Source organism: Monodon monoceros, unplaced genomic scaffold, assembly GCF_005190385.1.
Source record: "Monodon monoceros isolate NGI ecotype Baffin Bay Population unplaced genomic scaffold, NGI_Narwhal_1 Super_Scaffold_18, whole genome shotgun sequence".
Taxonomy (NCBI): Eukaryota; Metazoa; Chordata; class Mammalia; order Artiodactyla; family Monodontidae; genus Monodon; species Monodon monoceros.
This window is the reverse complement of record NW_021703774.1, coordinates 59,333,951-59,360,415: the sequence shown is the minus strand read 5'-3', so window position 1 is coordinate 59,360,415 and position 26,465 is coordinate 59,333,951. Positions and strand designations below refer to the sequence as shown.

The following is a 26,465-nucleotide window of genomic DNA, read 5'->3' as shown; positions in this document are numbered from 1 at the left end:
GTAATTTTTACCTTTGTATTTGATATAAAGAGCAATAAAAACTCCCAGTTTCCAATCTGAGAGTTTTATAAGAGCACATTAAAAAATTGTTTTTTCCTCCTATCAGATGCCTTTGATAAGCATAAGAAACTACTATTTTGGGAGTGTTAAGATGGCACACTTTTTTTTTACAGAATTAAAAAAAAATATATATATATATAATTTATTTATTTGGTTGCACTGGGTCTTAGTTGCAGCAGGCAGGCTCCTTAGTTGTGGCATGCTAACTCTTAATTGTGGCATGTGAACACTTAATTGTGGCATGCATGTGGGACCTAGTTCCCTGACCAGGGATTGAACCCGGGCCCCCTCCATTGGGAGTGCAGAGTCTTATCCACTGTGCTACCAGGGAAGTCTCTTAAGACGGCACATTTAAAATAGAAGTAATGTGTGTGATTTTAATAAACGGATCTATAGCAAAAATCTTATTCTAATGATTTCTGAAATCTTTTAAGATCAAAAGCATATTTCCCAATAAATTATTGTTGGTATTATTTAATATATTTTAAAATATAAATCTACATTATATAAAGGTAATAAAGCATAAAATAAATTCTGTTTTCACAGAAAATTCAAAAACAAATGATTTCCATTTTAAATTATATGATTGTAAAATAGAATTGTCACAGTTTCAATTTGATGTGATACTTAATTTGAAAATGTCCTTAAGAATATACTCATAAATTTGAGGGGAGACAAGGCGGGAGGAAAGAGATAAATAAAAAATTTTCTGGTTTCTGTTAATTTCAGTTATGTGGAATTTGCAATAAATGATGATAAAAATAAATTCAGTTTAGGGAAATTTAAGTGAGAGGGCAAACCTTCAGTTTAAGGAAATTTAAGTAAGAGGTCAAACTTTTCTTTCAATCTGTTCAACTTAGAATTCATGAGCCCTTCCTAGCTGTCTGCTCTTAGAACTAAAGATGTGGGTTGGGGTAGGGGTGGTAGTGTGGAAGTACCTAAGAATTGGCAAACATGTAGGAGATGTAAGTCCTGTTCTTGAGGAACTCAAAATAGAGATGGAGAGTCATTCATATAAACATTTACTATAAAATGTGATGATAGCCCTAATAGGTTTATATATACAGTCATATAATTTATTTAGGCAATTTGAGTTTTTAAAATTGCTTTCATTTTAAAGCCTTCAAATCAAGGTTTTTGCATTAATGAAAGATCCTGACCTATTCCTAAATTCACTGATAAGACCTGTGTTGTCATAGGGGAGCAAAGTCCCAACGTGTCATTGATGCAGAGGATGTCTGACATGTTATCAAGGTGGTTTGAAGAAGCAAGCGAAGTCGCACAAAGCAATAGAGGACGAGGAAGATCTCGACCCAGAGGTAATTTTTGTTATTAATTAAAGTTACCAGAAAACCTGCAAAAACTATTTATTGAAGTCAGTTTTATTTATATTATCTAATGTATACCATATTTTATATCTTTAGTAATCATAAGGTTCTTATTGTATTGTGTGGAGCAGTAGAGAACAAAGGGTATTTGGTATAATTTGCTCCTCTAGACCTAGCCTTCATTTTTTGCTTTTCTCAAAAAAAGTAAGAGAGTCTGATATCCCCTACTGTAAATACTTTTGTATGTGCTCTGAGAAGGGATACAGATAAAACTCTTTAGATAAGTTTTATATAATTAAGTAGTTTCTTCTTTTTGTTACTTATATACAATGGCTGTCAATTGCTGTGTCTGGTGTTAGCTGACCTGTTTTCATATTTTGGTTCACTACTTTCCAGCTTTGTGGTCTTTGGCAAGTTACTTATCTCTGTCAAAAATCAGGAGTGTGAAAGTTAACTCCTAAATGTTTTAAGTCCCAAAATGAAAAATTCTATTGAATTTCATCCATAAATGGTTCCTGTTAAATTCTGCATACAAACTTAAAAAAATTTCTTAGACTATGGATTTGCTTAAGAGTTATTACATTTGTGCTTAAATTTAAGAAATATTTAAATCAAGATGATTAAAAGAAAAATTTTTATATTCTGTAGTAGTTGGATCTTGCAAGACATGAACTTGATTAGTTCATTCTATCTTTCTTTTAATAATATAGATTTGAAGCAAAATCAAGGAAATTTTTAATGTTTATTGAGTATTCTTAATTATTCCTTTGCAGATAGCACAAGGCCTAGCACAACACATAGTAGACATTCAAGCCTTTTAAAATCATGACTGCATCATGTTATTTTAGTGGTTAAAACGTTACTGCTAACGAAATGGGAATCAGGAACTTAATCTTGTTATGACCTATTTGTAGCTTTACTCTTGTTAATAAAATTTTTTTATTAAATATTTTACCAAGGACATTACGTTCTAGAGTAGAAATATATTAATATAAGTCCATTATCCTATTATCCAGCTATTAAATCAGAATCATCATCTTCAAACTTAAGGAACTAGACATTATTTATAGGAATCTTTCAAGCTGTTATTTAGCTTTGTGTAAGTCAAGCTACCATACTGAGCATTTTGCTTGAAAGGTTGATTATTATAACAAGAATGTGCCATAGGTAGATTTTTTACTCCTATTAATTAGCCTGGTGGGTGCTTTTGATATCCTGAAATTATCTGTTTCTGTGTGTGTGTGTGTGTGTGTGTGTGTGTGCGTGCACACGTATTTCTTGAACATATCTCCAGAGTAGTTAGTTTTGGAAAGCATTTAGTATTTGAATTTGTATTATGTGTTTTTTGAAGGTGGAACTAGTCAGTCAGATGTTTCAACTCTTCCTACGGTCCCATCAAGTACTGATTTGGAAGTGGGTGAAAATGAAACTGCTATGGAAGTAGACGCTCCAGCTGAACAGTTTCTTCAACCTTCTACATCCTCTGCGATGTCAGCTCAGGCTCATTCAGCATCATCTTCGACAGAAAGCCCTCATTCTACTTCTTTGCTGTCCTCTCCAGTCAGTGAACAAAGGCCGTCTGTTGAGGCATCTGGACACCATACACATCATCAGTCTGGTGAGGATGTTACTCTTTAAATAGGCTGTGGTTCATCTGATGATTTCTGATAATGAAAACTTCTTTTGGGGCTATTTTGAAAGATACTAAATCACATCAACTTATTCTTGCTGGAATAAATGATCAAAGTGACATGTAATATGTGAATGTGTAACTTAGAAACAAAATTCAAGTATGCCTCACTTGCATGCGTTTTAACAAATAGCAGGAATCTTCAGTTTACACAAGACAGTTCTTTAAAAAATGTAAGTACCAGCAGACAGTGTTTTGACAGAGTTTAATGCACTTGACTTAACAATTATTTTTATAGACCAAAATATCTTTCTTAAGCTTTTTTGGTTGTCTGTGTTAAAGTGATAGTGAAAATATAGCCCTGATTATTATTAGATCCATTGTATTTATGTTCTTTTTTATTATTTTTCCTCAAATCATGACATACTTTTAATACATTCTTTATGATGAATTTTACGTGGTCTCTTGTCAACAATGTATACAATTTACCAAAAGAATTACTTCTCCTGTATTTACGTGAAAAAATTATTTTAACAAACCCTTGTCTTCTTGGTATTTGATGTTAGTGAAAAAAATCAACTTCTAAATTCTGTTAAAATTGTGTTTTCCTCTCAATATTACAACTCCTCATGTTCAAACACCCCACCCCACCCCCAGCTATGGAATGTGCTAGTGTTTACATAGTAATCTTTAGCAGATATGTCTGTAGTTTACTTGACATTTTAAATATATACATGTAATTATAATAACCCACAAGATGTTCATTCATATTTTTCTTTGAGTTTTTCTAAGGAAGTATATTCCTCGATATATAATCAAAAATATTAGCAACTAAAGATACATCTGGCAAGCCTCAGCTAAAGCCTATAAAAAAAATTCCGAACAGCTTAACTGCCAAACTGTCACTTTATTCTTGCTTCTCTGAAATCTGATGCCAGATCACCAAATATGGGGTGTTTTAAGTTAAGCACTCTTTTATCAGTATATCCCATTTTTGGTAATTCATTTTCAGTTTCTAGGGGAATAGAAGCCAGACTCAATTATATGGCTGTTAAATAACACTTGTGTACAATTTACCTATAATAATAACCTAAAGATGAGCTATGAAATTAGATTTTCCACATTCTAATTGATACAGCATTTCAAGTTATGGGAAAATAAAATATTTTGGAGGGTTAAGGAAGTCTGGACAGAATCCTTTAAAAGTTTGCTTTTCAAAACAGGTAAAATTGGTAAAAACAAGACTTTTTAAAGTGATAGCATTCTTGGGAATAGTCTTAAAGATTCTCATCACTTATAAGTGTGGTCAAAACTTAGCAGGAAGATTCCCTAGCTCATGTTGACGTTCCACTGAATCTTAACTGATTCCAATTGTTTCTTAAACACATTTCTGAGTAAACTACTTAGTATGGAATTTCATTTTTCCTTTTTGTCCTAGATACTTAACACATTCTAATACTACATTTGAAATTACTAAATCCTTTTTAATATTTGATGTAAGTATTAAATACTTGAATACTATTTCTATTTCATTGAATCATTGAAATAGAAAACAACATTTTTGTGATGATCAAGCAACATTGAACATTACCTGGCACTTTTGTCTATACATTTTTCAAAGAAACATAGGAGATACTTTTAACTGGTAGGTTATGGAAAGAATTTTTTTTTTTTGTGGTACGCGTGCCTCTCACTGCTGTGGCCTCTCCCACTGTGGAGAACAAGCTCCGGGCCCAGCCGCTCCGCAGCACGTGGGATCCTCCCGGACCGGGGCACGAACCCGTGTCCCCTGCATCGGCAGGCGGGCTCCCAACCACTGCGCCACCAGGGAAGCCCGGAAAGAATTTTGTCTGACTAAACTATGGAAAATTGGAATATTTCCATGTTACCAAGACAGTATTGCTGTTGAGGAAGATGATTTGATATTAGATGTAACATCTAAAGATTATGTCTGTGATTGTTTTGACAATAGGCCTTTCATAATCCCAGAGTTTAGCATTTTAACAATAAGGACTTAATGCTCTTTATGTTTTGTGTTGTTTTTTTTCTCAATCTTTTATTCGCTTCTAAGTCCAGATGGGTTTGTGGATGGTAGGAATTGTCCATGTAGGTGGGAGTATCACCCTAGAACCATGATTTCTATTATTGCCTTGCATAGAGATGGAGAAAACAAACTTCTTGCCTTGCTGTGTATACCTCTTTATGTAAATGTTTGTATCTTTCATTCAGGTCCTTTGCATTTCCTCTGTCACTTTTACCCGATTGAGGGAGAGGGACAGTGGGAATGTGAAGACTTGCCTGGCAAAACTCCATCTCTGACTGAACCTAATTATTTGCCTTCTCTTAGTTTGCAGCTGAGTCACTGATAGTGAAGAAATTCACGACCACAGATTTCATTGGCGCTCCGCGTTAAAGCAGTCTTCCAACACTGTTGCTCAGCACCTAGACAGAATGTCTGTTTCACACCTTCATGTCTCTCAAACTTTTAGCACCGCCCTTTACCCTCATCCCACCTGCTAGCTGATAACCTTCTTTTATTCACAGTGGGGAAAAAAAGCGTTCACTTTCCTTCTTTTGAATCTCCCAACTTTCCAGCATCTAGACTCACATTGTCTGTGACAGAAGCAGTCCCATTTTGGGAAGAAGTGTATCTGCTCCTAACAAAAGCTGGCCAGTGCACCTCTTTCCAGCTTCTCAAGGACTTTGCTCCTTCTCCTGCATCTTTATTATTACCTTTTCTACTGAATTTTTCCTTTCCACCTCAAACATGCTCTATAATTATCTTCTGTCTTAAAAATATCTCTTAACTGTCCCATATTCCCCTCCAGACTCATGTCTTTGCTCCTTTTATAATCAGAGTCTTCAAAAGAATAGCTTACATATACTGTCTCCATTTTCTTACCGTCTTCCACTTATTTATCAACCAACTCCACTCTGCCTTTTAACCTCCTTTTCCACTGAAACTTTTTGTCAAAGTCACCAGTGACTTCCATTTTGCCTGTTTTAAAGTATACTTCTTTGTTCGTACTTAGTAGATTTTTTAACCCAGTTGCTTTTAACATAGCCTGTCACTTCTTTTTTGAAACACTTTCCTTTTTTGGCATCTATGACACTACTTTTGCCTACTTACTCTTATTAGCAACTCTGGCTGGTATTCGGTAACCATTTTTGATATTTCTTATTCTATAATTCTCAGTATTTTAGTAAAACCCCTAGTCTGTGCTCTCTTCTCTACATGCACTCTATCCCTGGTTAATTGCATCAATTCCCGTAGCATTTAATATCTCCTCTAAGTTGATGATTCCCAAATGTATATTGACAATCTGATTTTCTACCCTGAGTTATAGACTCCTGTGTCCAACTGCTTATTTGACTTCTTTTTGGTTATCTTTGGACATCTTAGGTTTAATGTGTCCAAACTGAAATTTAATTTATCCTCCTATCCTTCCCGTCTCACTAATCTCTTTCATCTTGGTCATTTCATATCTTAGTAAATTGTAACTACTGCTCATGTGCTTATTTTAATAGGCTGTGAGTTACTGATTCCTTGCTTTCCTTCGTGTCCCACACCCAGTCCATCAGCAAGTTCTGTTCTGTATCTAAAATATGTTCTACATCTTTCCATCTTACATCATTTGTTGTCCACTAATTGCTCTCTCTTCATTTACTCTTGTTCCCTTATAATTTATTTTCCATGCAGCAACCAGTATGAGTATCTTAAAATGTTAAATCAGATTATATAGTTTTGTTGTCTAAAACCCCTCAAAGACTTCTAATTGCGTTTATAAATATAAATACAAGAGAAAAAACTCAAAGTCCTTACTGTGGACCTAAAAGAACCTATATGGCTGGGCCCTTGCCTACCTCTAGCCTCATTTCATACCACATTCTCACTTCCTAATGATCGTTACGCTCCAGCTGTACTGGTTTTCTTTCAGTTCCTGGAATATGCCAAGTTTTCTTCTGCCTCTTTCTTTTGGATTCTGAGTCTTTGTACTTACTGATCTCTGTACCTGAGAAGCTCTTCCTTTTTTTTTTTGGTTCTCAGCTCAAATGTTACCCAAGGGAGGTCTTTGATAACTACCCTAGCTAGATTCATCTTCCTTTCCTATCCTCCCTAAAATTTTCTTTTCTTTTTTATAGCCCTATTTATTTCCTGAAAAGTACTTATTAAAATTTGTAATTATTTCATTTTTTATTCATTTGTTTATTTTCTCTTATTAGAAAATGCTCTCATAAAGACAGAGATTTTATTTATCTTGTTCTACGTAAGCCTCTTTTTCTTCCCAACAGTAGTCACTCTTTAGTGATACTGTTAAGACTGTTATCTTTAAGCTAGTATAACCTATATAGAATATTTAGCTATATTATAGTCTTTATAGTTTCAGTCCCATTTCATTCATTCTGGATGTTTCCAGCAGGCTCTGCAAATTTTATGATACCTAGGAAGATGCTGTGAATGGATATCCAGTCATTTATTGCTATTGGACCCATTATTTGCCCTTGGCTGTCCAGACCACATAAGACTGAATAACTTCATTCCAGAAATATTTTATGATAACTTATGGAAATACTTTTTTTTTTTTTTTTTTTTTTGCGGTACGCGGGCCTCTCACTGTTGTGGCCTCTCCCGTTGCAGAGCAGAGGCTCCGGACGCGCAGGCTCAGCGGCCATGGCTCACGGGCCCAGCCGCTCCGTGGCACGTGGGATCTTCCCGGACCGGGGCACAAACCTGTGTCCCCTGCATCGGCAGGCGGACTCTCAACCACTGCGCCACCAGGGAAGCCCCTGGAAATACTTTTAAAAAATCATTTTGATAAATGATAAAATCAAGACAGAAATATGGGTAGGAAGAAGAAATGGAGCCACAGTGAGGTTAATATATAAAATGCATACCTGAAGAATAGTGTATCTAGAGGGGGCCACAGAGTTGGCTTTGGGTATAGTAGCTGAATTAGGAAGATAAAATATACTGAAGTGGAATTTGAAGTCAGTTGGTAGATCTTTTTTTACAATTTGGACATCTTCACCCTTCATATTCTTGAATTTTATTTTCATTCACATAGACCATTTGAAACTACATTCTATATACATAACCCAGAATCTAACATTTTGATTCTTATGTCATACATGTTCTTTTTTTGAATATTTAACAAAAGACTGTACCTTTGAAAATATGGTTATAAGATTATCTATTTAAAAACCAGATAGGTATGACTGTGAGCTGAAACTATATAGGTTAAAATGAAATCTTCATAGTTTTATTTATAAAAAGTATTTTAAAGTAACTATAAAATATTTTTTTCTTTCTTAGTAATGCCTATCAGACATCACTTTTAGTTGTTTCTTAAACTAAGTCTAGAAATGTCTTCATTTTGTGTGTTATCTGTAATTTTTTTCCATGGTGTAAGGAGCTTCTTATAATGAGAGACTGTTAAATGAGGCATTCATTCCAGTGTGTTATAGTTTAATTGCCTCCTTTGGTCTTACTTTAATCTAAGAAAGAGAAGGTGGTTTCTTTGGATTGGGTGGGGATATCAGTACATACAAAACTCAGTTTTGGGGGCTCACCTTGAGAAGTGAGTCACCTAAAGGATCCATGTGTTTCTAATTAATGGACCACTCAGACCATGAGAATTGAATTTTTTAAAGAGAGTGTTTCATGGCTTATGCGTGGATTCCTGCTTATTTACAAATTACTGTGTCTGCTCAGGTTTATACATTTATTTAGGTCCTTTCATAATCGTTATAGCTGAATTGAGCTCTGTAGAAAAATTCCTGGGGAAGTAAGAACTCTGTTGTATGGCATAGCAAAACAAACCTTTCAAAGCCCAGATATTCAGTTTATAGTTTCCTTAAAGGGGATCAGGATCTAGTCAGGTGAGATATAGGCAATTTAGAGATTAGAAACAAGTAGAAATATTAAGTTAGTGACTTCCGCTTTGGGGAAACTAAAGAAGAGATCAGAGGAACTTGGAAGTCAGTAAAGGAGTGACCAGTTCTAGGAGAAAAAAAACACAAGGATCACCTGGACAAAGGAGCAAGTTGGGAGTGGGGGACAGTTGATAGCAAGCAGATAAAGTACCACCAAATTAGATATAAAAATAATCCAGTGTCCAGGACAAAAGACCCTATGTATTGGAAGAGAGGCAGGACTTGAGGTTAGAACCAAATGGACCTTTGTTGGGTCAACTATAGTTTATTGTTCTTTTCCATCAGTGGGAATTGTCATTAGGGAGACTAGCCTGGAGTCTTTCAGAAAAAAACAAGAAGAGCAAGGTTAGTAGTTTCAGGAGATGAAAGTACAAATTTCCCATTAGCAGTTTCTGACTCATTGTTGAGGATTTTTTGGTTATTGTTTTTAAAATTCAACCCAAAGGTATTCAGTGTATTCACTTTCGATTTTGGCTAATGTTAACAAAAATTAGTTCTCCAAGCATTTATTCATATTACAAATTATATATGTTTGTTTATACATTTTTAAAAAGATGTAATGTGTATGTGTCTTATGTGCCTTTAATACTTCAAACTGCTAGCAGAACTATTTGTTTAGGCTGGTATTTCTGCTTGGAATTTTTAATTCAATATTTGCCTTTCCTAGTTAGCTGTGTGATGACTTCTTTCCCTAGCCTCAATTTTTTTTTTTTTTTTTTTTAACTTGGTTGGGGAGACATACAACCAGCCTTCAAGTAAGCAAACAAATTCTTCTTTGAAAAGCACTGGGAGCATTGAATTAATGGTTCATGACATTATCATAACTAAATCTTTTTTTTTTTTTTTGGTAACTAAATCTTAATTTTCCAAGTTACAGAGCACCACTGCTTATATTTAGAGACTGCTATTGATTTGCTACATCACCTAGTGGGTCTAGGATGGAGACATAAAACATTTGGCAGTGCAAGAGAGAGGGTTTGAAACAACCATGAAGTTGGGTGAATTTTTTGTGATTTTTTTTTTCCAGTTTTCTTAGCAAAACTTGACATATCTGTAATCTCTCTCTTTATGGTAATTTCTTTTGAAGTATAAAATGACAAACTTTATGGCTGCATAATAATGCTTTATTTTATGTTGCTAAAAGTGTTACTACTATGCTGACAGTAACTATGGGATATGTATATACCTAAAAAGAAGGCATTATACTATTGAGCGTCACAATTTATTTGTTAATCAATACTATCCTACTTGGTACTGGAGAATTTTCTAGGAGGAACTAGCAATGAGAGACTATGATGACACTTGAATTGTTAAACCTTAACTGCCAATTGAATAAAATTCTTTATAAATAGGGGACATGGTAACAAGAGGTTAGTGTCTCTGGCATGATTGATTCTGAAACAACAAACCAAATTTTACACTCTTATAATCTATATAAAAGAGGCTGAAAGTTATTTGGTAGTTTGGTATAATTTGCTGTCAGTGTCAGTGAGAGAAATTCCATGTGCTCCCTCCATCAAATCTACAGCTAATCTCTACTCATATACTCTGCCTCCTCTTTGGTTAGAGTGGATGACATTTTTCTGCACCTATTTAAAGCCAATTCCTCCTCTTATCCACTGTAATTCACCTCCTTTGGTCTACTCAAGGACATCATTCCCACATTTGCCCACTTCTCATTCATTATCTTTCTTCCTCCTCCCAATTAAACATTGTCCATCAGCATACAAACATATGAATTATCTCCCAAACTAAGACAAACAAACCTCCCTTGATTCTGTTCTTCAACCAACAGTCAGCCGATTTCTCTGTTCCCCACTGGCAGCAAAACTTCTAGAAAAAGTATATATGCTTTGTCCCTCTACTTCTTTACTTCCCCTTTCTCTTGAACCTGTTCCAGCCAGGTTTTGGCCCCCGTGACTTCACTGAAATGGCTCTTGTCAAAGTCTTCATTGTGGTTAGCTCTCGGTCAGTATCTTTTTCATTGTATCAGCAGACACAGCTGCTTACTTTATCCTTCTTGACACACTTTCATCACTGAGCTTACAAAACTTGGCTCACTCAGTTCTCCAGCCTCCTCACTGGATTCTCCTTACTCTTCCTGTTCTTCCTTCTCTTAAACACTGAAGTGTCCCAGAATTTAGTTCTTAGACTTCTTTATTATCACTTACTCTCTTAATGTGGCTTAAAGTAACATCATCAGTGACATCCAGATTTACTGGTGAATTCTAGACTATTACAGTGAGTCCCTACTCAGTTTCTCCACTTGGATATCTGTTAGTTCTTTTCTTCCCTCTAATACTACTTGCTCCTTCTCTATTCTTCCCGTCGCAATAAATGGCAACTCCATTTTTCCTGTTATCTACACCAGAAACTTTGGGATCGCTCTGCATCTAAACTATCAGCAAATTTTTCTGCCACTACCTGTAGTATATATCCCACATCCAGATATACTTCCCCCTCTGAACATTAGTGTTTGCTCTTTCCTTTGCCTGAAACACTCTTCCTCCAGATATCCATGTGGTTTACTCCCTCACATCCTTGAGGTCTTTGTTCAAAAATCATCTTAGGAGGAGAAGCCTTCCCTTATGACCACACATAAAACAACAACCACTCCCCCACAATCTTCATTACCCTGACCTTACCCTGCCCAATTTACTTCATAGCAATTATCCCTACTTGACACAGATAAATGCATACATGTATATTATATATGTGTGTGTATGTATGCAGTGATGTCTGTTTTCCTCTCAGAACAAATGAGTAGGGACTATTTTTTTGTTCAGTGTTTTATTTATCCCCAGAGCCTAAAACAATGCCTCATACCTAGTAGGTACTTAGTATTCTCTGCAGAATTTCATGTTATACTATTTTTATTTTTTATCTGTGACCACTGCCTCAGATAAAGTTTAAGAAAATGTTAAAAATTATGTAAATATTTTTCAGCTCAAAAGAAAAAGTAAATGATAATTCCAACATAAAAAGAAACATTTTAGCTAAAAATATGACTTTTACTTTTTAAAGGGCTCTCTACTAATAAATTTCAAGAGTTACTTCTAAATGCATAACTTTTTCATAATCTTAATTATTATTTGATTGAAATTAGTAGTTTTTGTATATAGAGTAAATGAGGTAACTGATATTTTTCAATTTTTCTTAGTATTGTAAAAAGAGATGCAATTAGGAAAGCAATGTTCACTTTTAAATGTTTTGCTTATGGAAGATTTTACTTTCATTCCGTTTAATTACCTAAATACTCCTAGAGAACTCTATGTGTCTAATTCATCACAGTTAAATAGAAGCCTTTGGGTGTGTAAGTATGTATAGTATTTCATAATTTAATGATCAGTAATTTTTTTGAGTAATTTGTTTTTAGTATTCCTCTATGAGACATGTGTTTTATTTATACCCTTCTGTCTTTAATGTATAATCAGATTCTTACTATGTTCTGTTTTATTACTATCTTTTCACCTTTCTTTTCCTATCTGTGTCAGAATTTCTAAGGGGGCCTGAGATAGCTTTGCTCCGTAAGCGCCTGCAACAACTGAGGCTTAAGAAGGCTGAGCAGCAGAGGCAGCAGGAGCTAGCTGTGCGTACCCAGCAACAGCCTTCCACTTCTGATCAGTCTTCTCGTGAGGGCTCTTCACAGGACCCTCAGGCTTCAGGTTATTAATGTCCAGTGTCCTTAAGCAACTCGTAGAGTTGGTTTTTTAACACTGCTGCTGTGTAATAAGATGCTTCCCTTTTCCCCTTCCAAAGAAAGCTGATGCGCTTGCAGCTTTTCCCTCCGTTCTTGCATATGGTGAAATTTACCATCACATGGCTAGAGGGACAGATTGGCAGCAGCACTTGCTAGAGAGACAAATATAAAATAGTCCATTATTTTATTTGTGGTTTTAGAGAAGGGCAAATATTTATTACTTTTATGGCTAATGAGATACTATGTGATAATCTAGTGAACTTAGAGCCTGCATTGATAGTTCTGTTGAAATTTCCTATATGCCGAGATGATTACTGTACTTATGGCACCTAGCTCCTCTTCTTTTTTTTTTTTGCTTTGAAAGTTAACCAGTATTTCTATTCCCATATAAACCTAGTAATGATAGATTTTAGAATTACAATGTTGTTTGGCTGTTCTAGCATGCTGACTCAATCATCCCCTTCTGTAATTACTTGAAATTTTTCAATATTTGCTTACTTATTCCTCCTACACATAATCAACTTTCTGGTATACAGGGCAACAAAAATATTCCAGTTTTATGTTCCTGTTTTTATACGATAAAACTCTGATAAGACAGTAATAATCTGTGTCACTCTCTTTTTCATTGAGTATTTTAGTGGCTCAAGTTTTTTTTATGGCCAAAAAGCTCATGATGCTCAATAAACATTTGCTGAAAGAATTAGTGAAAGGTATCGCATAAAATAATCTGTCAACTTAATTCTTTCAAGATGGATAGTAGATACTATGTATCCTGTACTATAGGTACTATAGTAGGTGCTATCATACTAACAAGATTATACTACTTTGATACACTTTGTTTTGGCACCCTAAGGAGTGATGAGTTGGGAATTAATCACTTTGAGAACTCTGATTAAATTACTTGGAATTAATCTGTTTATTGGTAGAACTGGACAACCTCCAGTTTATAAATATCTGTTCCACTAAGTGCTGTGGTAATAAAAGCATATTATATAATACCATGGTGAAATAAAATAGATTTAAATAACTGCAATATAGGTGTGATGTTTGGAACAAATTATGGACCTGATTTTTAACTTAGTGTTATATTAGTAGAGAGAATATCAGTCAAGCAAAGATGTCTCTCTCTCTGTCGGTTTTTTTTTTTTTCTTACTATAGGGAAATCTTTTCCTATACTTAAAACTCACAAGAGAGTTTGATTAGATTACAGTTGTGACATTTAATAATAATACATTTTGCTATGATTTTGTGCTGTGTATAAAACTCTAGCTCAGGGGTTTTAAAAGTAAAAATATACAACATATAAAACAATAAGAAGGAAGATAAAATATCCCTACATGTATAAATATTTTTTAAATACTGAAATTTAGCAGATAACAAACCAAGTATTAAAGTGAATTTGAGTATAAAGCAAAACTGTCTACATTATCAGTAGGGAAATGTACATTGTGGACATTAGGAAAATATTGACACTCAGTCTTTGTATCTAGTTTATCAATTTGAATCAAAGCAAGTTCTTTTTAGAATCAGAAAGCTTTAGTGTGATTGTATGGTCTTTGTAAAATAAGATGCTGTTTTCCCAACTCCAAGCATCATTCTTACTAAATAGTGCCTAGTTTGATAACCAGTATATTTTAAAAAGCCAAAGTTGAGTTAGATGCCTTGCCAGTTTTGAAGTTGAGAAACATGTTATCTTAATTTTGTTATTAAACAACTTACTTGGGCTGCTGAGGCTGCCCACGTGGACCAATATTAGAGGCCCTTAGTGCTGTCACTCAGTGTATGTTGCTCCCTTCACCTACAAGGTGAAATACGTCATCTATATCATACGCTTTTAACATAGCATTCATATGAGACCCCTAGTAAGTCTAACCTGTAACATGGCCTGGGTTCACTTGTTAGTGTTACTTTTATCTTATTCTATCCTCACATGTTAGGAACACTATTTGGTAATTAAAAACTTTAAGAACAGTTAAATAATGTATTGTTAGTTTGTTACAAAGGACAACTAATAAAGTATACATATTTTGTCCGTTTAGTAAATTTTGGATGCGAAGAAAGATGAGTTGACTTAATGCAAAATTCTTCATTTCAAAACATTCAAATTATAAAAATACAGAATAGGAATTAAATTTATGAAATTCAACAGGGAGATAGGTTTTGTTTGAATAACAATTAGCAAAACATTTTCTTATACTTCATGATGTATGAATACAATTTTGTGTATGTATATTATGGACAGTAATTGATCCATTCACTCATGCTAGATGTTACTACTAAAATCATCAATATAGAATAGCACAGAATTAACATTCTAGATTTTAACTTTTTAACACTAGAAGACTGCAATTCTCATAAAACATTTTCCCATTATATGTTGTTGCCTTCACAGTGTCAGCAAGTGATGATACTGTCAATAAATGATACTTCTGTCATTTTCTCACCTATTGAAGCCTTTTAGGTATAAGATATTCAAAGGAGCCATTAATGTGATTTAGAAACCAAGACATTTTAACAAGTGTAGAATTTCTGAATGATTACATTGTCTGATAAATACTTCATTCTCTTTTCAAAATATAGGACTCATGAGAATATTTTGTGAAAGGCTAAGTGTAAGATGAATCTGCCTAATACCTAATTTCTGTAGGAAAATGGGATCAAGCCATTTTATAGAAATAATCTACATTTTAATGAGATCAAATGGGAAGGCGCCTGATGGCAATATTTCTTGGCAGTTGAAAACTAAAACATCATTCCAAGGCGCCAAGTGCTATTTAAAATGAGCTAAATAAGATAGATGTTAAGGTATGTTTAAACAATGGGTTCCTCCCCTTTTTTTCAGCTGTGAAATCAGAATTTCATGGAGAAGTTCTAATATAAAATACATAAAAGTGACACTGTTGTGATTGAACATAAAGAGAGTTAAGAAATGACAACCCAACTCCTTGTCCTTCTTGCCACCCCCCAAGCCACCTCTGCTCTCTGAAGCACACTTTGAAAACCACTCCTCTAAAAGAATTTTTGACACCTGTAAATGATAATTATTCATAGCTAATTTCCAAACTTTTTATTTTTCAAAGTCAGTGTATATATATTTAAAAAATATTTTCAGTTTAGTTTTTTTTAAAAAGTGCACTTTTTTCTAGGCTTTTAGGAAATACATCACAACTCATTTCTAGTCTTCCATTTTTTTTTTTTTTTTAGTCATAAAGAGATGAATTTGCCTTCATCAGATCACTGCCTGGGTGTTAGACTGACTGAGTTCTTGTCCCTGGCCCTATGACAAATGACCTTGGGCAGGTCGTTTGGCTGCTTTATGCCTCAGTTTCCCAATTATTGATTTATTTAAGTAGCGTGGCCTGCCATAATTTATAGAGATGGCATAAGAATGGGATAGAGAATACTGTATAAAGTTTTTATACTCCTAAGTAGAACAGTACACATAGTAATGGACTATCTTAATTATAGTGACTTTAACTTACTACCTCAAGATGTCCTCATTTTATGGCCATGTAAGGTTGATAGCATTCAGGGTTTTTTTTTTGTTTTTTTTTTTCTCTCCGGTACGCGCGGGCCTCTCACTGTTGTGGCCTCTCCGTTGCGGAGCACAGGCTCCGGACACGCAGGCTCAGCGGCCATGGCTCACGGGCCCAGCCGCTCCGCGGCATGTGGGATCTTCCCAGACCGGGACACGAACCCATGTCCCCTGCATCGGCAGGCGGACTCCCAACCACTGCGCCACCAAGGAAGCCCGCGTTCAGGGTTTTGAATGAGCTGTATGTATGTTTATCAGATGAATGCCGTAAACAGCTATGGCAGAGGCATTCAGCATATGGCTGATTTTAAACCCAACTCTTTTTTTCCATTTCAGGTCCCCTGAAGTCATGGGTTGCTGGCTCCTGCTCAGAGTGACAACACCCTGTGGAGTCTGCTGGTACTGGCCCAACCACCACAGAGCCCCACTGGAGCATGGAGCCAGCCTAGAGAGGGTGTCAGGTAGGAACTGTTTTTTCACTTTATGGCACGGTTTTGCCGATTGGAAAAGAAAAAAGTAAATTTTATACCCCTTAAAGGGTATAAAACATTGGTGAATATTTTAAAGGGCTTTTCAAAACTGAGCCATATTGGAAAAAATCAGCACTTACCCTGTCCTGTGCAAGCAGGTTCTATACAACATCCAGTTCCCCACAGTGTCCGTGATGTCAGTTACACGTAGCTCTTCTCAAACGGATGCGTTTGACCCAGGTTTTTAGTGATTATAATAACATAAGCAGTTAGTAAATCAGATGTAATGTTGACATAGTTCTGCAAGTACTTCTTAACTACTTTGAATGATAGGGTCCTGAGCAAAACAGTGATGGGTCTCTTGGCACTTTAAATGCGGGACCATGCTCCATGTTTTTCAGAACAGCCTCCTATCATCATTTTTCATTCAACACCATGTTTCTGAAAAACAAGCAAGTAATAACATATATGCTGTCTAAGTAGTTTACATGGATTATCTCATTAAATCTTCGCAAGAGCAGTATGTGGTAGATATTGTAATTATCCCCATTCTACAGATGGAGAAACTGAGACTTAGAGACGTTAAATAACTTGCCCACGGTTACAGTATTACTGAGTAGGAAAGCCAGATTTGAACCCAGGGAGTCTGACTAAAGAGTTCTTGTTACTTAGATTATAATTCCTTATTTTTTTCTACAGTTGAAAAAGTTCAGATGTCAGGGGGCTAAAGAATTTTCTCAAAACTAAAACACGAAATTTTTGGAGATACACAGTAATTAACCATGAGACACCTTGAGCTTAGACTGAAGGAGCTTTTGCTTAAAGTTTATCTCTACTTTAAAAATAATAATAATCTAAGATATTTCCAATAGGCTGACCAACTGTATTGCATTTTGTAATAAATTATCATTGGACCATATGGTCAGAGTTTTATTTTGTGATAGTGCTTTCTAGAAGACATTTCACAGAAAGATGGAATAGAGTATGCAAACACTGAAGCAATCAGCATTGAACTAATACTTGTTTGTCTTTTTAATATTAGATATTCTGATGATTATTGTGTTAACATTTGGAAATATTTCTGTAAGTTGGAAGATATGGGTATTGTATTTCTGAATATCTAGTGATATAGAAACATTTTACTTCAAATGTTTTATGTGACAGGAAAGTAATCCTTCCAAAAACAGTTGCATGGTACCCAAAATTAAAAATAGAATGGAAGCAATGATCAAGAAGGATTTCTTCTTAAAGATTGGTCTTCAACATGGAAAGAACGACAACTCCCCAGATATACACGATATCTGTGACAGACTGTAAAACCAAAACGGAAGCCCTTTTAGCTTAATCTCTTTCTGTCTTAACCTACACTTTGTTAATATTTTAAATACTTCAAGAGTTTGAAAACACACAATTTTGTGGAGATGATAGCATTCTAGATCCTTTCTCAATGTGTTTTATTTAAAAGCTTACATAACATGCACTTTAATAAGATTTGTACGTTCCATAATATTCATGAAAATATTAAATATTTGAAAAAAGATTGCTTGGAGAGTTGTTACTTTTCTGAGGGTTCTTAATGAGAGTATAATGAAATGTATAACAAATCCAAAGGGATAAAAAATATTTCATAAGAGGCTTTCTAGGAAGATTTTCCAATATTTATTTCACTGTGAGTCACATTTTTATTGTTTTTCTTAAAGAATATAATTTTGTTAGTCTCTAAAGACTGACTCATCTGCTCTTCAAAAGGAACATAGATAGGAATGTTGTATCTAACTCTGAGATGGATATTTGAGAAGTCTTAGAAAAGCAAAGCAAAGCATGGCTAGATTAGGGAACCGATTAAAATACTATCATTCCTGCTTTCTTTTTTGTGTAATACAGATTTGTTGAGCTGAATATTCTCATGAAGAGGTGATACGTAAGGATACTTTAAGTAAAAGCTATTATTTAAATAATGATCATGCTTTATCAAAATCTAGTAATACAAAAATCTATGAGCACAGTGGTTATCTCAGAAGGTAGACAATTTAAGATTGATACCAGTAGTCCCAGTAGCAGGATTCAGACTTTTTAAAGTGTACAGATTGAAGCAGTCAAGTGGTATAAAATTGCTAAGAATCAAGGATATTTAAGAAACTCTTAGCTATTGAGTTAAGGACACTCTTAAATCAAAATATTTACATTTGGGGGAATAATGTGCCACTACGAATAGAAACCGATCAGTCATAAGTGCAGAGTTTTTGTTTTATTAACAGCATTTGCTACGAACAGAGCATAGGCTGTTAGAAACTAGGAATTATTCTTACAGTTAGTAGAGAGCTATGCTTGCTGTCCACATTTTCCCTCTTCCTGTAGCTTCACTAGCACACTAGAACCCAAGCCAGGAATAGTAGCCACCTCCTTCTGTTCCCCAGTGCCTTTCTTAGTTACCAGGTCCCTAGGATGACCAGGAAGGAAGGAGAGTGTTGGATCTAAAAATGGGACTTGTCCTCTGTCACATAGCTAATTATTGTCAAACCAGGGTTGGAATCTACACTGAATGACTCTAGACCAGTGCTTTTCCATTTTATCATGCCGCCTTTCGTTATACCAGTGTTTTTCAAGCAATAGAACCCATTTATTTATAAAACAAATTATTGTACATAGAAATCCAAAGGATAAAAGTAAAATGTTCTGTTTGAAGCCAAGGTGGAAAGCATGAAGCCCAGACCATAAGCCTTCTCGTTGCCTGCCTTTTCCTTTTCTCACCGGGCACCTAAAGAAACCTAAGCCTTCACAGTACAGTTTTAACATGCACAACATACCACGGAGTTTTAAAAGTCATCTATGTTTCTGTAATGGTAATTACTTCATTGAATATTTCTCTTATAAACTATTTTCTTTGTCATAAATCTTCACTGGAGCTCTTTTTTCAGCTCAAGATAACATCTAGCTAGGTGTAGTGAACATCTTATTTCAGGCTCTGAATCCTCCAATCCAAAATGAAAGCCGTCTTGAGGAGCTGGAGAGAGGGTTTGAGAAGAACAAGGAGTCTTCCTTTTAGCGAGGGAGATACACTGTTTCTATTTTATCTGCCTTGCACCTTGTGCCTGTGCTAAATGAATTTGATAAAAGGTATATGCATGGAAGTAGAGGAATATTTTCTCAACTCATTCTCAAAGTTGCTAAACGCTTGCCTGGAATAACATATCTTAAGCACATGGCCCTGCTTACTCACTGCTTGGGAAACACACCACAGTACTTACTTCTATTCCCCAACCTTATACATTTGTTTCTTAAGCTTAGAGATGATCATAACATTGCTGTGCAGTTTTCTGCTGCTTATTTTTAAGTTGAAATCTCATTTTTGTTTCAGATTCTCCTTCTTCTGTGGTTAACAAACAGCTCGGATCCATGTCACTTGACGAGCAACAGGGTGCGTGCAACAGGAGATGCGCTATGCCCATCCATCCATAGTTTTATGGCAATGCATAAACCAAGCTCTCTCTCACTTTTTCAAAGCATTTCATTTTGATTATGGTCCGATAGTCAGTATTTTGTGGGCTGAATTACCTTAGGTGGTATTATGCACAAAGGGCCTCCTTGGCCTATACAGATTATTTTCTGTATAAGCTAATTTCTACCTTTGGCCCTTTATGCCAACTTTGGAATCTCTTCCTATAATGGTATTATAATGGATATAATATCGATCCTTTTTTTAATTCTAGCTATCATAAAATTGTGTAGAACTGTGGATGTGAGGTTAGCATATTACCTAGTGGCTAATTTAGAAAAAGTTATTTGAACATAGTAATGTTCTGTATTACTGCATTGCTATAATAATGATACTTGATTTTATGTCTCACTTATCTGGTAGTTAAACTCCTGATAGCTTTAACTTTAAGGAATACAATTATGAATGCAGAGATAAGCTCCAAAGCCACCAATCAGAAGGGAAAGTAGCTTCCACTTCCACTTGCACTTTTGAAGTAGGAGAGGTATAGAATCTACCTTGAAGCCTTGAGCAGAGGCTGATGAAGTAGATTTTACAAATATTTTTTAAAAATTAAAAAAGAATAACTTAGCACTATAGCCGTAAGCTTTAGTTGGCTAAAAGTTTACCTATGTAGGATGACTCATAGGTCAACCGTATCGGGGAAATGAAATATTGAGGAAGTACCTATTTAGTGTGAAATAGATCTAATTTAAACTGTCTTCTTAGAGAATTATTCAGAAACTAATTTCGAAACAAATTAGAAAACTTCTGTACATCTGATCTTACTATTCTTTATAGACCTGAGTTGACAGATATTTGCTATAGATTTTTCTGTTCTTGAGAATGAATGAATGAATTAGTAAATGAATTTGAGAACTAAGAAATTATGCGTGCTTTATCTTTATACATTTATTGTAGAGGTATTATCAGTAAAGAATAAGTTATAAAACAATTATAGCACTATATTATAATATATTTTACTACTGTTTAAAACTGCCCTCTAATGAAATGATCTGTTTTTGGTAAGGCTATATGAATGTAAATACTACCAGAGAGTTTGTAGCCAAATTCATATTTTATTTAATCTTACAGAATAATTTCCATAGAATTATATTGAATATTATATTTAAGTTGGTAATTAATGTACATATGTTATGGCATATGACAGAAAGAGATGAGAATATAGGATAACTCCCATATTTTTGCCATCAATGCCTGGGTAAATGATGGTGCCATTTACTAGGGTAAACTAGTTCGGAGGCAGAAATCAAAAGGTTCTTTATTTTTTTGGCCATGTAAAGTGTGATATGCCTTTTAGTCATATGAGTAGAGATGTTATATAAAAGGTCAGATATTGCATAGGTTTGGCAGAAGCTGCATGATGATAGACCGTCATCAATGTAGCTTTGCAATAAGTTCTCTGAGCAGAAATGTTCTAATGACAGTATATCCAAATGAATTAAATCCTGAGCTTTTACATGCCTTTTTGTTCAGCAGGATGACACCTTTTAAAGTACTGGGGACTTCTACATTATAGGCTTATATTACCTAAAGATAACCTCTACTATACAAGTTAACAGAAACTTCCCACAACTGTCTTTCTCACCTGGACTAATGCAGTAACCTCTTAACTGGTTTCCTCACATCCACTCAGGCTGTATCTCTTCTCTACCAACAGCCAGAGTGAACTTTTAAAAATGTACATCTAATCATGTCTTTCATCTGCCTAAAACTTTTAAACTGTGTGCATTTGCCCTTAGGCAATCTAAATCCATACCACTTGGCTTGCAGAGCTGTACATGACCTGGCCCCTTCCCTCACTCGCTAAGCTCTTGCCAATTAAGCCTTCTTTCGATTTTTCTAACACTCTAAGCTCGTTTCCCTCTCAAATCTCTTGTATATGGTATTCCCTCTACCAAAAATGCTTTTCCCTTTAGCAACTTGTACTCATCAAAACTCACTTAGATATTACTTTCCCAAAAGTAATATGACATTCTAATCTGAAATAGTTCTCCCCTCTTTTTCTCTTTGTGACCTGCTCTACTCCTTCGTTGCATTTGTCAAAATTTGTAATCATACGTTTATTTAAGGGATTGTTTGTTTAACTGCCTATCTTTCTCCGTATTCTCTAAATGTTTTCATTCACTATAATATATTCAGTGCCTAACATCATATCTGTTTTCATTAAACAGTAAATATTTGTTGAATGAATGAGTAAATCAATTCTTTAAGCAGTGGGATGCTATAGAAATTATTCCAGCTTGGGAGAAACATGACCAGATTTATGTCTTAGATCATTTTGGCAGCTTTATAGATGCCTGATTGGAAGGGAATAAAATTGAAAACAGCAAGACTACATAAGAGGCTATTGCAGTAGGCCAGGTGAGAGATGATGAGGGGTCCAATCTAAGGTGATAGCAGTGGGAAATGAGAAGAATAGACAGATTTTTTTTAATATTTAAGAGCTAGAATTGATGGGACTTTGAGACTGATTAGTTATTAAAAATGAGAGAATGATATCCAGGTGTCTTGATAGGGTGATAGATAGTAATACTGAACCAAGATAGGGATTTCAGGAGAAACAGCCAGTTATAGGGGGGAAAAGGTACATGCGATTTTCTTGATATATTGAGTTTGAAGTACCTTTGGACTTCCAAATGGAGAAATATCATAGACAGTTGGATGGAGATATGATATGTTTCTGGAAGTCAACAGAGAAGCCTGAGATGGAGATAAAAATTAGGAATCGTCAATTTACAGATGACAGTTGAAACCACGAGAGTAGATAAAATTGTCTAGGAAAAGAGGAAAGTCTATGCTACAAGGAGTAAGCAGAGAAAAGTATCTGGCTAAGGAGACAGAAAAGGAATGATCAGAGAAATAGGGCAGAAAGAATGCCATAACCAACGTCAGGAGAAAAGAAAAGTTCAAGGAGGAATTGGTCAGTAGTGCGTTGTGAAGCAGTGAAAGGACAGAGAAATGTTTTTGAATTTGGCACTATGTGGGTTACTGACTGCTTCGGCACTGCAGTTATATGTGGAGGCAAAAGCCAGATAGCAGTGGTTTGAGGAGAAAGATTTCTTTAAAAAAGTGGACACATTGGTATGTAGATGACTTTCAATAAGCTCAATTAAGAATGAAAAGATAGAGAAAAGGTAATGTCTGGGAGGGAGTGACAATTTCAAAACTGAACATGTTTATAAAATAAGAAAGAATCTTTGTAGAAGAGGTTAAAGGTATAGTGAATAGTTGATGTCCCCAGATAGGCTATTATTTCAAGTTTTAATCTTTGTCAAGACCCTTGTTCTCTATTTTACCCTGTAGAATGGAAAAAGTAGTACATTTAATAAGTTTTTTCCTGAATATATCTCTAATGATTATTTTAAGCATATTTTAAATGTCTTTTTCATACTTTTAAAAGACACTAATATATTTTTTAATTGATAATTCAGTTTTATATTTACCTGACAGTATTCATCTTCCAACTGTCCAGGTGCTTTTACATGTTGCTTAATTTAATTTCCCATAGTAGTTCATAGATTTTCTTTCTTTTTTTTTTTTTTGATTTATTTTTTGGCTGTGTTGGGTCTTCGTTGCTGCGTGCGGGGTTTTCTGTAGTTGCGGCGAGCGGGATCTGCTTTTCGTTGCGGTGCGATGTCTTCTCATTGCGGTGGCTTCTCTTTTGTGGAGCACGGGCTCTCGGCGAGCGAGCTTCAGTAGTTGTGGCTCGCAGGCTCAGTAATTGTGGCTCGTGGGCTCTAGAGCACAGGCTCAGTAGTTGTGGCGCGCAAGCTTAGTTGCTCCATGGCATGTGGGATCTTCCTGGACCAGGGATAGAACCTGTCCCCTGCATTGGCAGGCAGATTCTTAACCACTGTGCCACCAGGGAAGTCCTAGATTTTCTTTATTTTGAGGTATTACTAGGCTAAAAATGTTACTAATAAAATTTTTTAAATTGTAATTGACTTGTTTCATTGAAAAGATTTCTTTTCTTTCAACAATTATATACACATTATTGAACTGGTTGATTGCAAACAGTGTTTTTGCTTATTTATCTTGAATCTTTTTTAAAAAGCACCACACTTTGTCTAATATATTTAATGTAAACCTTAAGGCCATAAATGCAGCTGCCTGGTTGCCTCAATAGTTTTTATTTTCTTTTATCAAAATAGTTTTTAAAGAAATAAATGATAGGGAAATAAGCGTACAGCATGCACATTGTTTTTATCCTGTGATAAAATACTTTGCGCTACTCTCCAAATTTAGGGCTGTGGGTACACACATTGACAACCCTTCTGTGCTAATTAGAAAGTATTTGAATAAGCACAGTTATATCTGTCATACATTTTGTTTAGTTTGAACAATATATTTTAATGAGTAGTTTTGGTTTTCCTTTTATTTATATCTCTGTTATAACTACTATATTTTAAGGGGGAAAATCCTCTTTGGACATATTTCTCTTGCCTCTTACTAAAACTAACAAATTTTTCCTGTTAAGAATATTTAGGCCAGAAATTCCCCCTTCTTTTATTAACAATAACAACAATAACAAAAGAAACCCATAATCTTAACATTTAATTTTTGAGAGGATATGAGGAATTAATTTTGCCTGAGTTTTAAATTTTGGCCATGACTATAGCAAGTTACTTTATATTCATTTTACAGTGATAATCATTAAGTGGAAGTTGATAATGCCATTAAGTTTGAAACTTACACCTATAGGCAATTGTGCATCTGTCAGACACTCATTTTCTACTCTAGATTTAAAGAAATAAAAATGCTAATTTGTAGGCATTAGAAACATAAATGCTAATTATCCATTATTTTATATAAACAGACTTCTTTTGACATTAATAAAACGTTTACTCACAGAAAGAGACTTGTGGATGATCAGAAAGCAGTGAAACAGATTTTACTAAATCTACTAGGGATTGGGAATGGAAAAACTGGACCTGTCTTCCATTAAGTATTATTCCCTTAAGATTATATACTGGGCTTCCCTGGTGGCGCAGTGGTTGAGAGTCCGCCTGCCGATGCAGGGGACACGGGTTCGTGCCCTGGTCCTGGAAGATCCCGCATGCCGTGGAGCGGCTGGGCCCGTGAGCCATGGCCGCTGAGCCTGCGCGTCCGGAGCCCCTGCTCCGCAACGGGAGAGGCCACAACAGTGAGAGGCCTGCATACCGCAAAAAAAAAAAAAAAAAAAAAAAAATTATATACTGTCACCAAGTTTAAATTTTTTTTTAATAATATCATCTTGATAATAGTACATCAAGCAATATTTTGAATTGCCATTAAATGTACTTTGACAACTCTAATTTTTATTAAATAAATATCTAATGATTGGAGACTGCTGTATTAGTGGGACAGATAAGTTCAGTATTCATCACACTGGACTACCTCTGTATATGTTGTATTTTAAATTCTAGAAAATAAAGTTAGTGAAATCAGACTTCATTTAGATTTTTTTTTATATTCCTTAGAACTAGTTATCACTCAGTTGCTTAGAATGAAGTAGCTAATCCCCTTTTCCCCAACTACTAGTCTAGGTTCTTAAAATTAGTGATGTATTTCATCTTTTGGAAGTTAAACACTATTTAATTTTTATTGCATATGCTTACTTGTTCCACTCTGCTGCTAACGAAATCAATATCTATATTTCTAGTTAAATTGTTTTCTAACTCAGAATTGTCTATGATAAAAATAACTGACATTTATTGAGTTTTTAATATGTAACTGGCACTGTGTTAAGAATTTTGTATGTATTATCTCATTTGTTGTAATTTAATGAGGTGAATACTAATGTAATCCTCATTTTACTGGTGAAGAAACCAAGACTCCAAGAAATATGTAAAGACAAGTGAAATAAGTGGTAGAGCCATATTTGTATATCTGTTTCATTAATTCAACTCATATTAAATGCCTGTTACCTTGTGGCAAATACTGGGCTTGGCACCAGTTTGCATGAATAAATAAAGCTAATGCTCCCTGTGCTTGGAACAGAGTTGATTAATAATAATAATAATGATAATAATAATAGAGTTGATTAACCATAATAATAACAACATAGACACTTACATTACATTTTCTTTGTGCCAAACATTACTTTGAGCAATTCTTATATGTTTATTTACTTAATCCTCACCAAAGCCGTATACGACAGGTACCATTATTATCCCCATTTTCAGATGAGGAAACTGAGGTAAAGAGAGGTTAAGAAACTTGTCCAAGGTCACACACTGTGTGTTTGTGTTAGAGATGTGATTCAAATCCAAGCAGCCTGGTTCCAGTGTCTGTGATCATAACCACTGTCCTTTGCTTCATCTAACAGT

General features: G+C 34.9%; 1 protein-coding gene across 7 annotated transcripts in view; it reads left to right on the top strand.

Moving 5' to 3' along the window:
• Positions 1-26,465, top strand: part of DCAF6 (DDB1 and CUL4 associated factor 6) — a 172,070-nt gene that overhangs the window by 88,689 nt on the left and 56,916 nt on the right. For 5 of the 7 annotated variants that reach the window (XR_003794316.1, XM_029227505.1, XM_029227506.1 and 2 more), the window contains exons 9-12: positions 1,260-1,379; positions 2,740-3,006; positions 12,447-12,617; positions 20,017-20,076. Coding sequence is in view for 6 of the 7 variants with exons in the window: in XM_029227505.1 (XP_029083338.1) it covers positions 1,260-1,379; positions 2,740-3,006; positions 12,447-12,617; positions 20,017-20,076 (618 nt within the window). In the remaining variant the exon portion in view is untranslated. The remainder of the gene's footprint in view (positions 1-1,259; positions 1,380-2,739; positions 3,007-12,446; positions 12,618-20,016; positions 20,077-26,465) is intronic. The other 2 variants (XM_029227507.1, XM_029227509.1) reach the window with 2 other exon arrangements.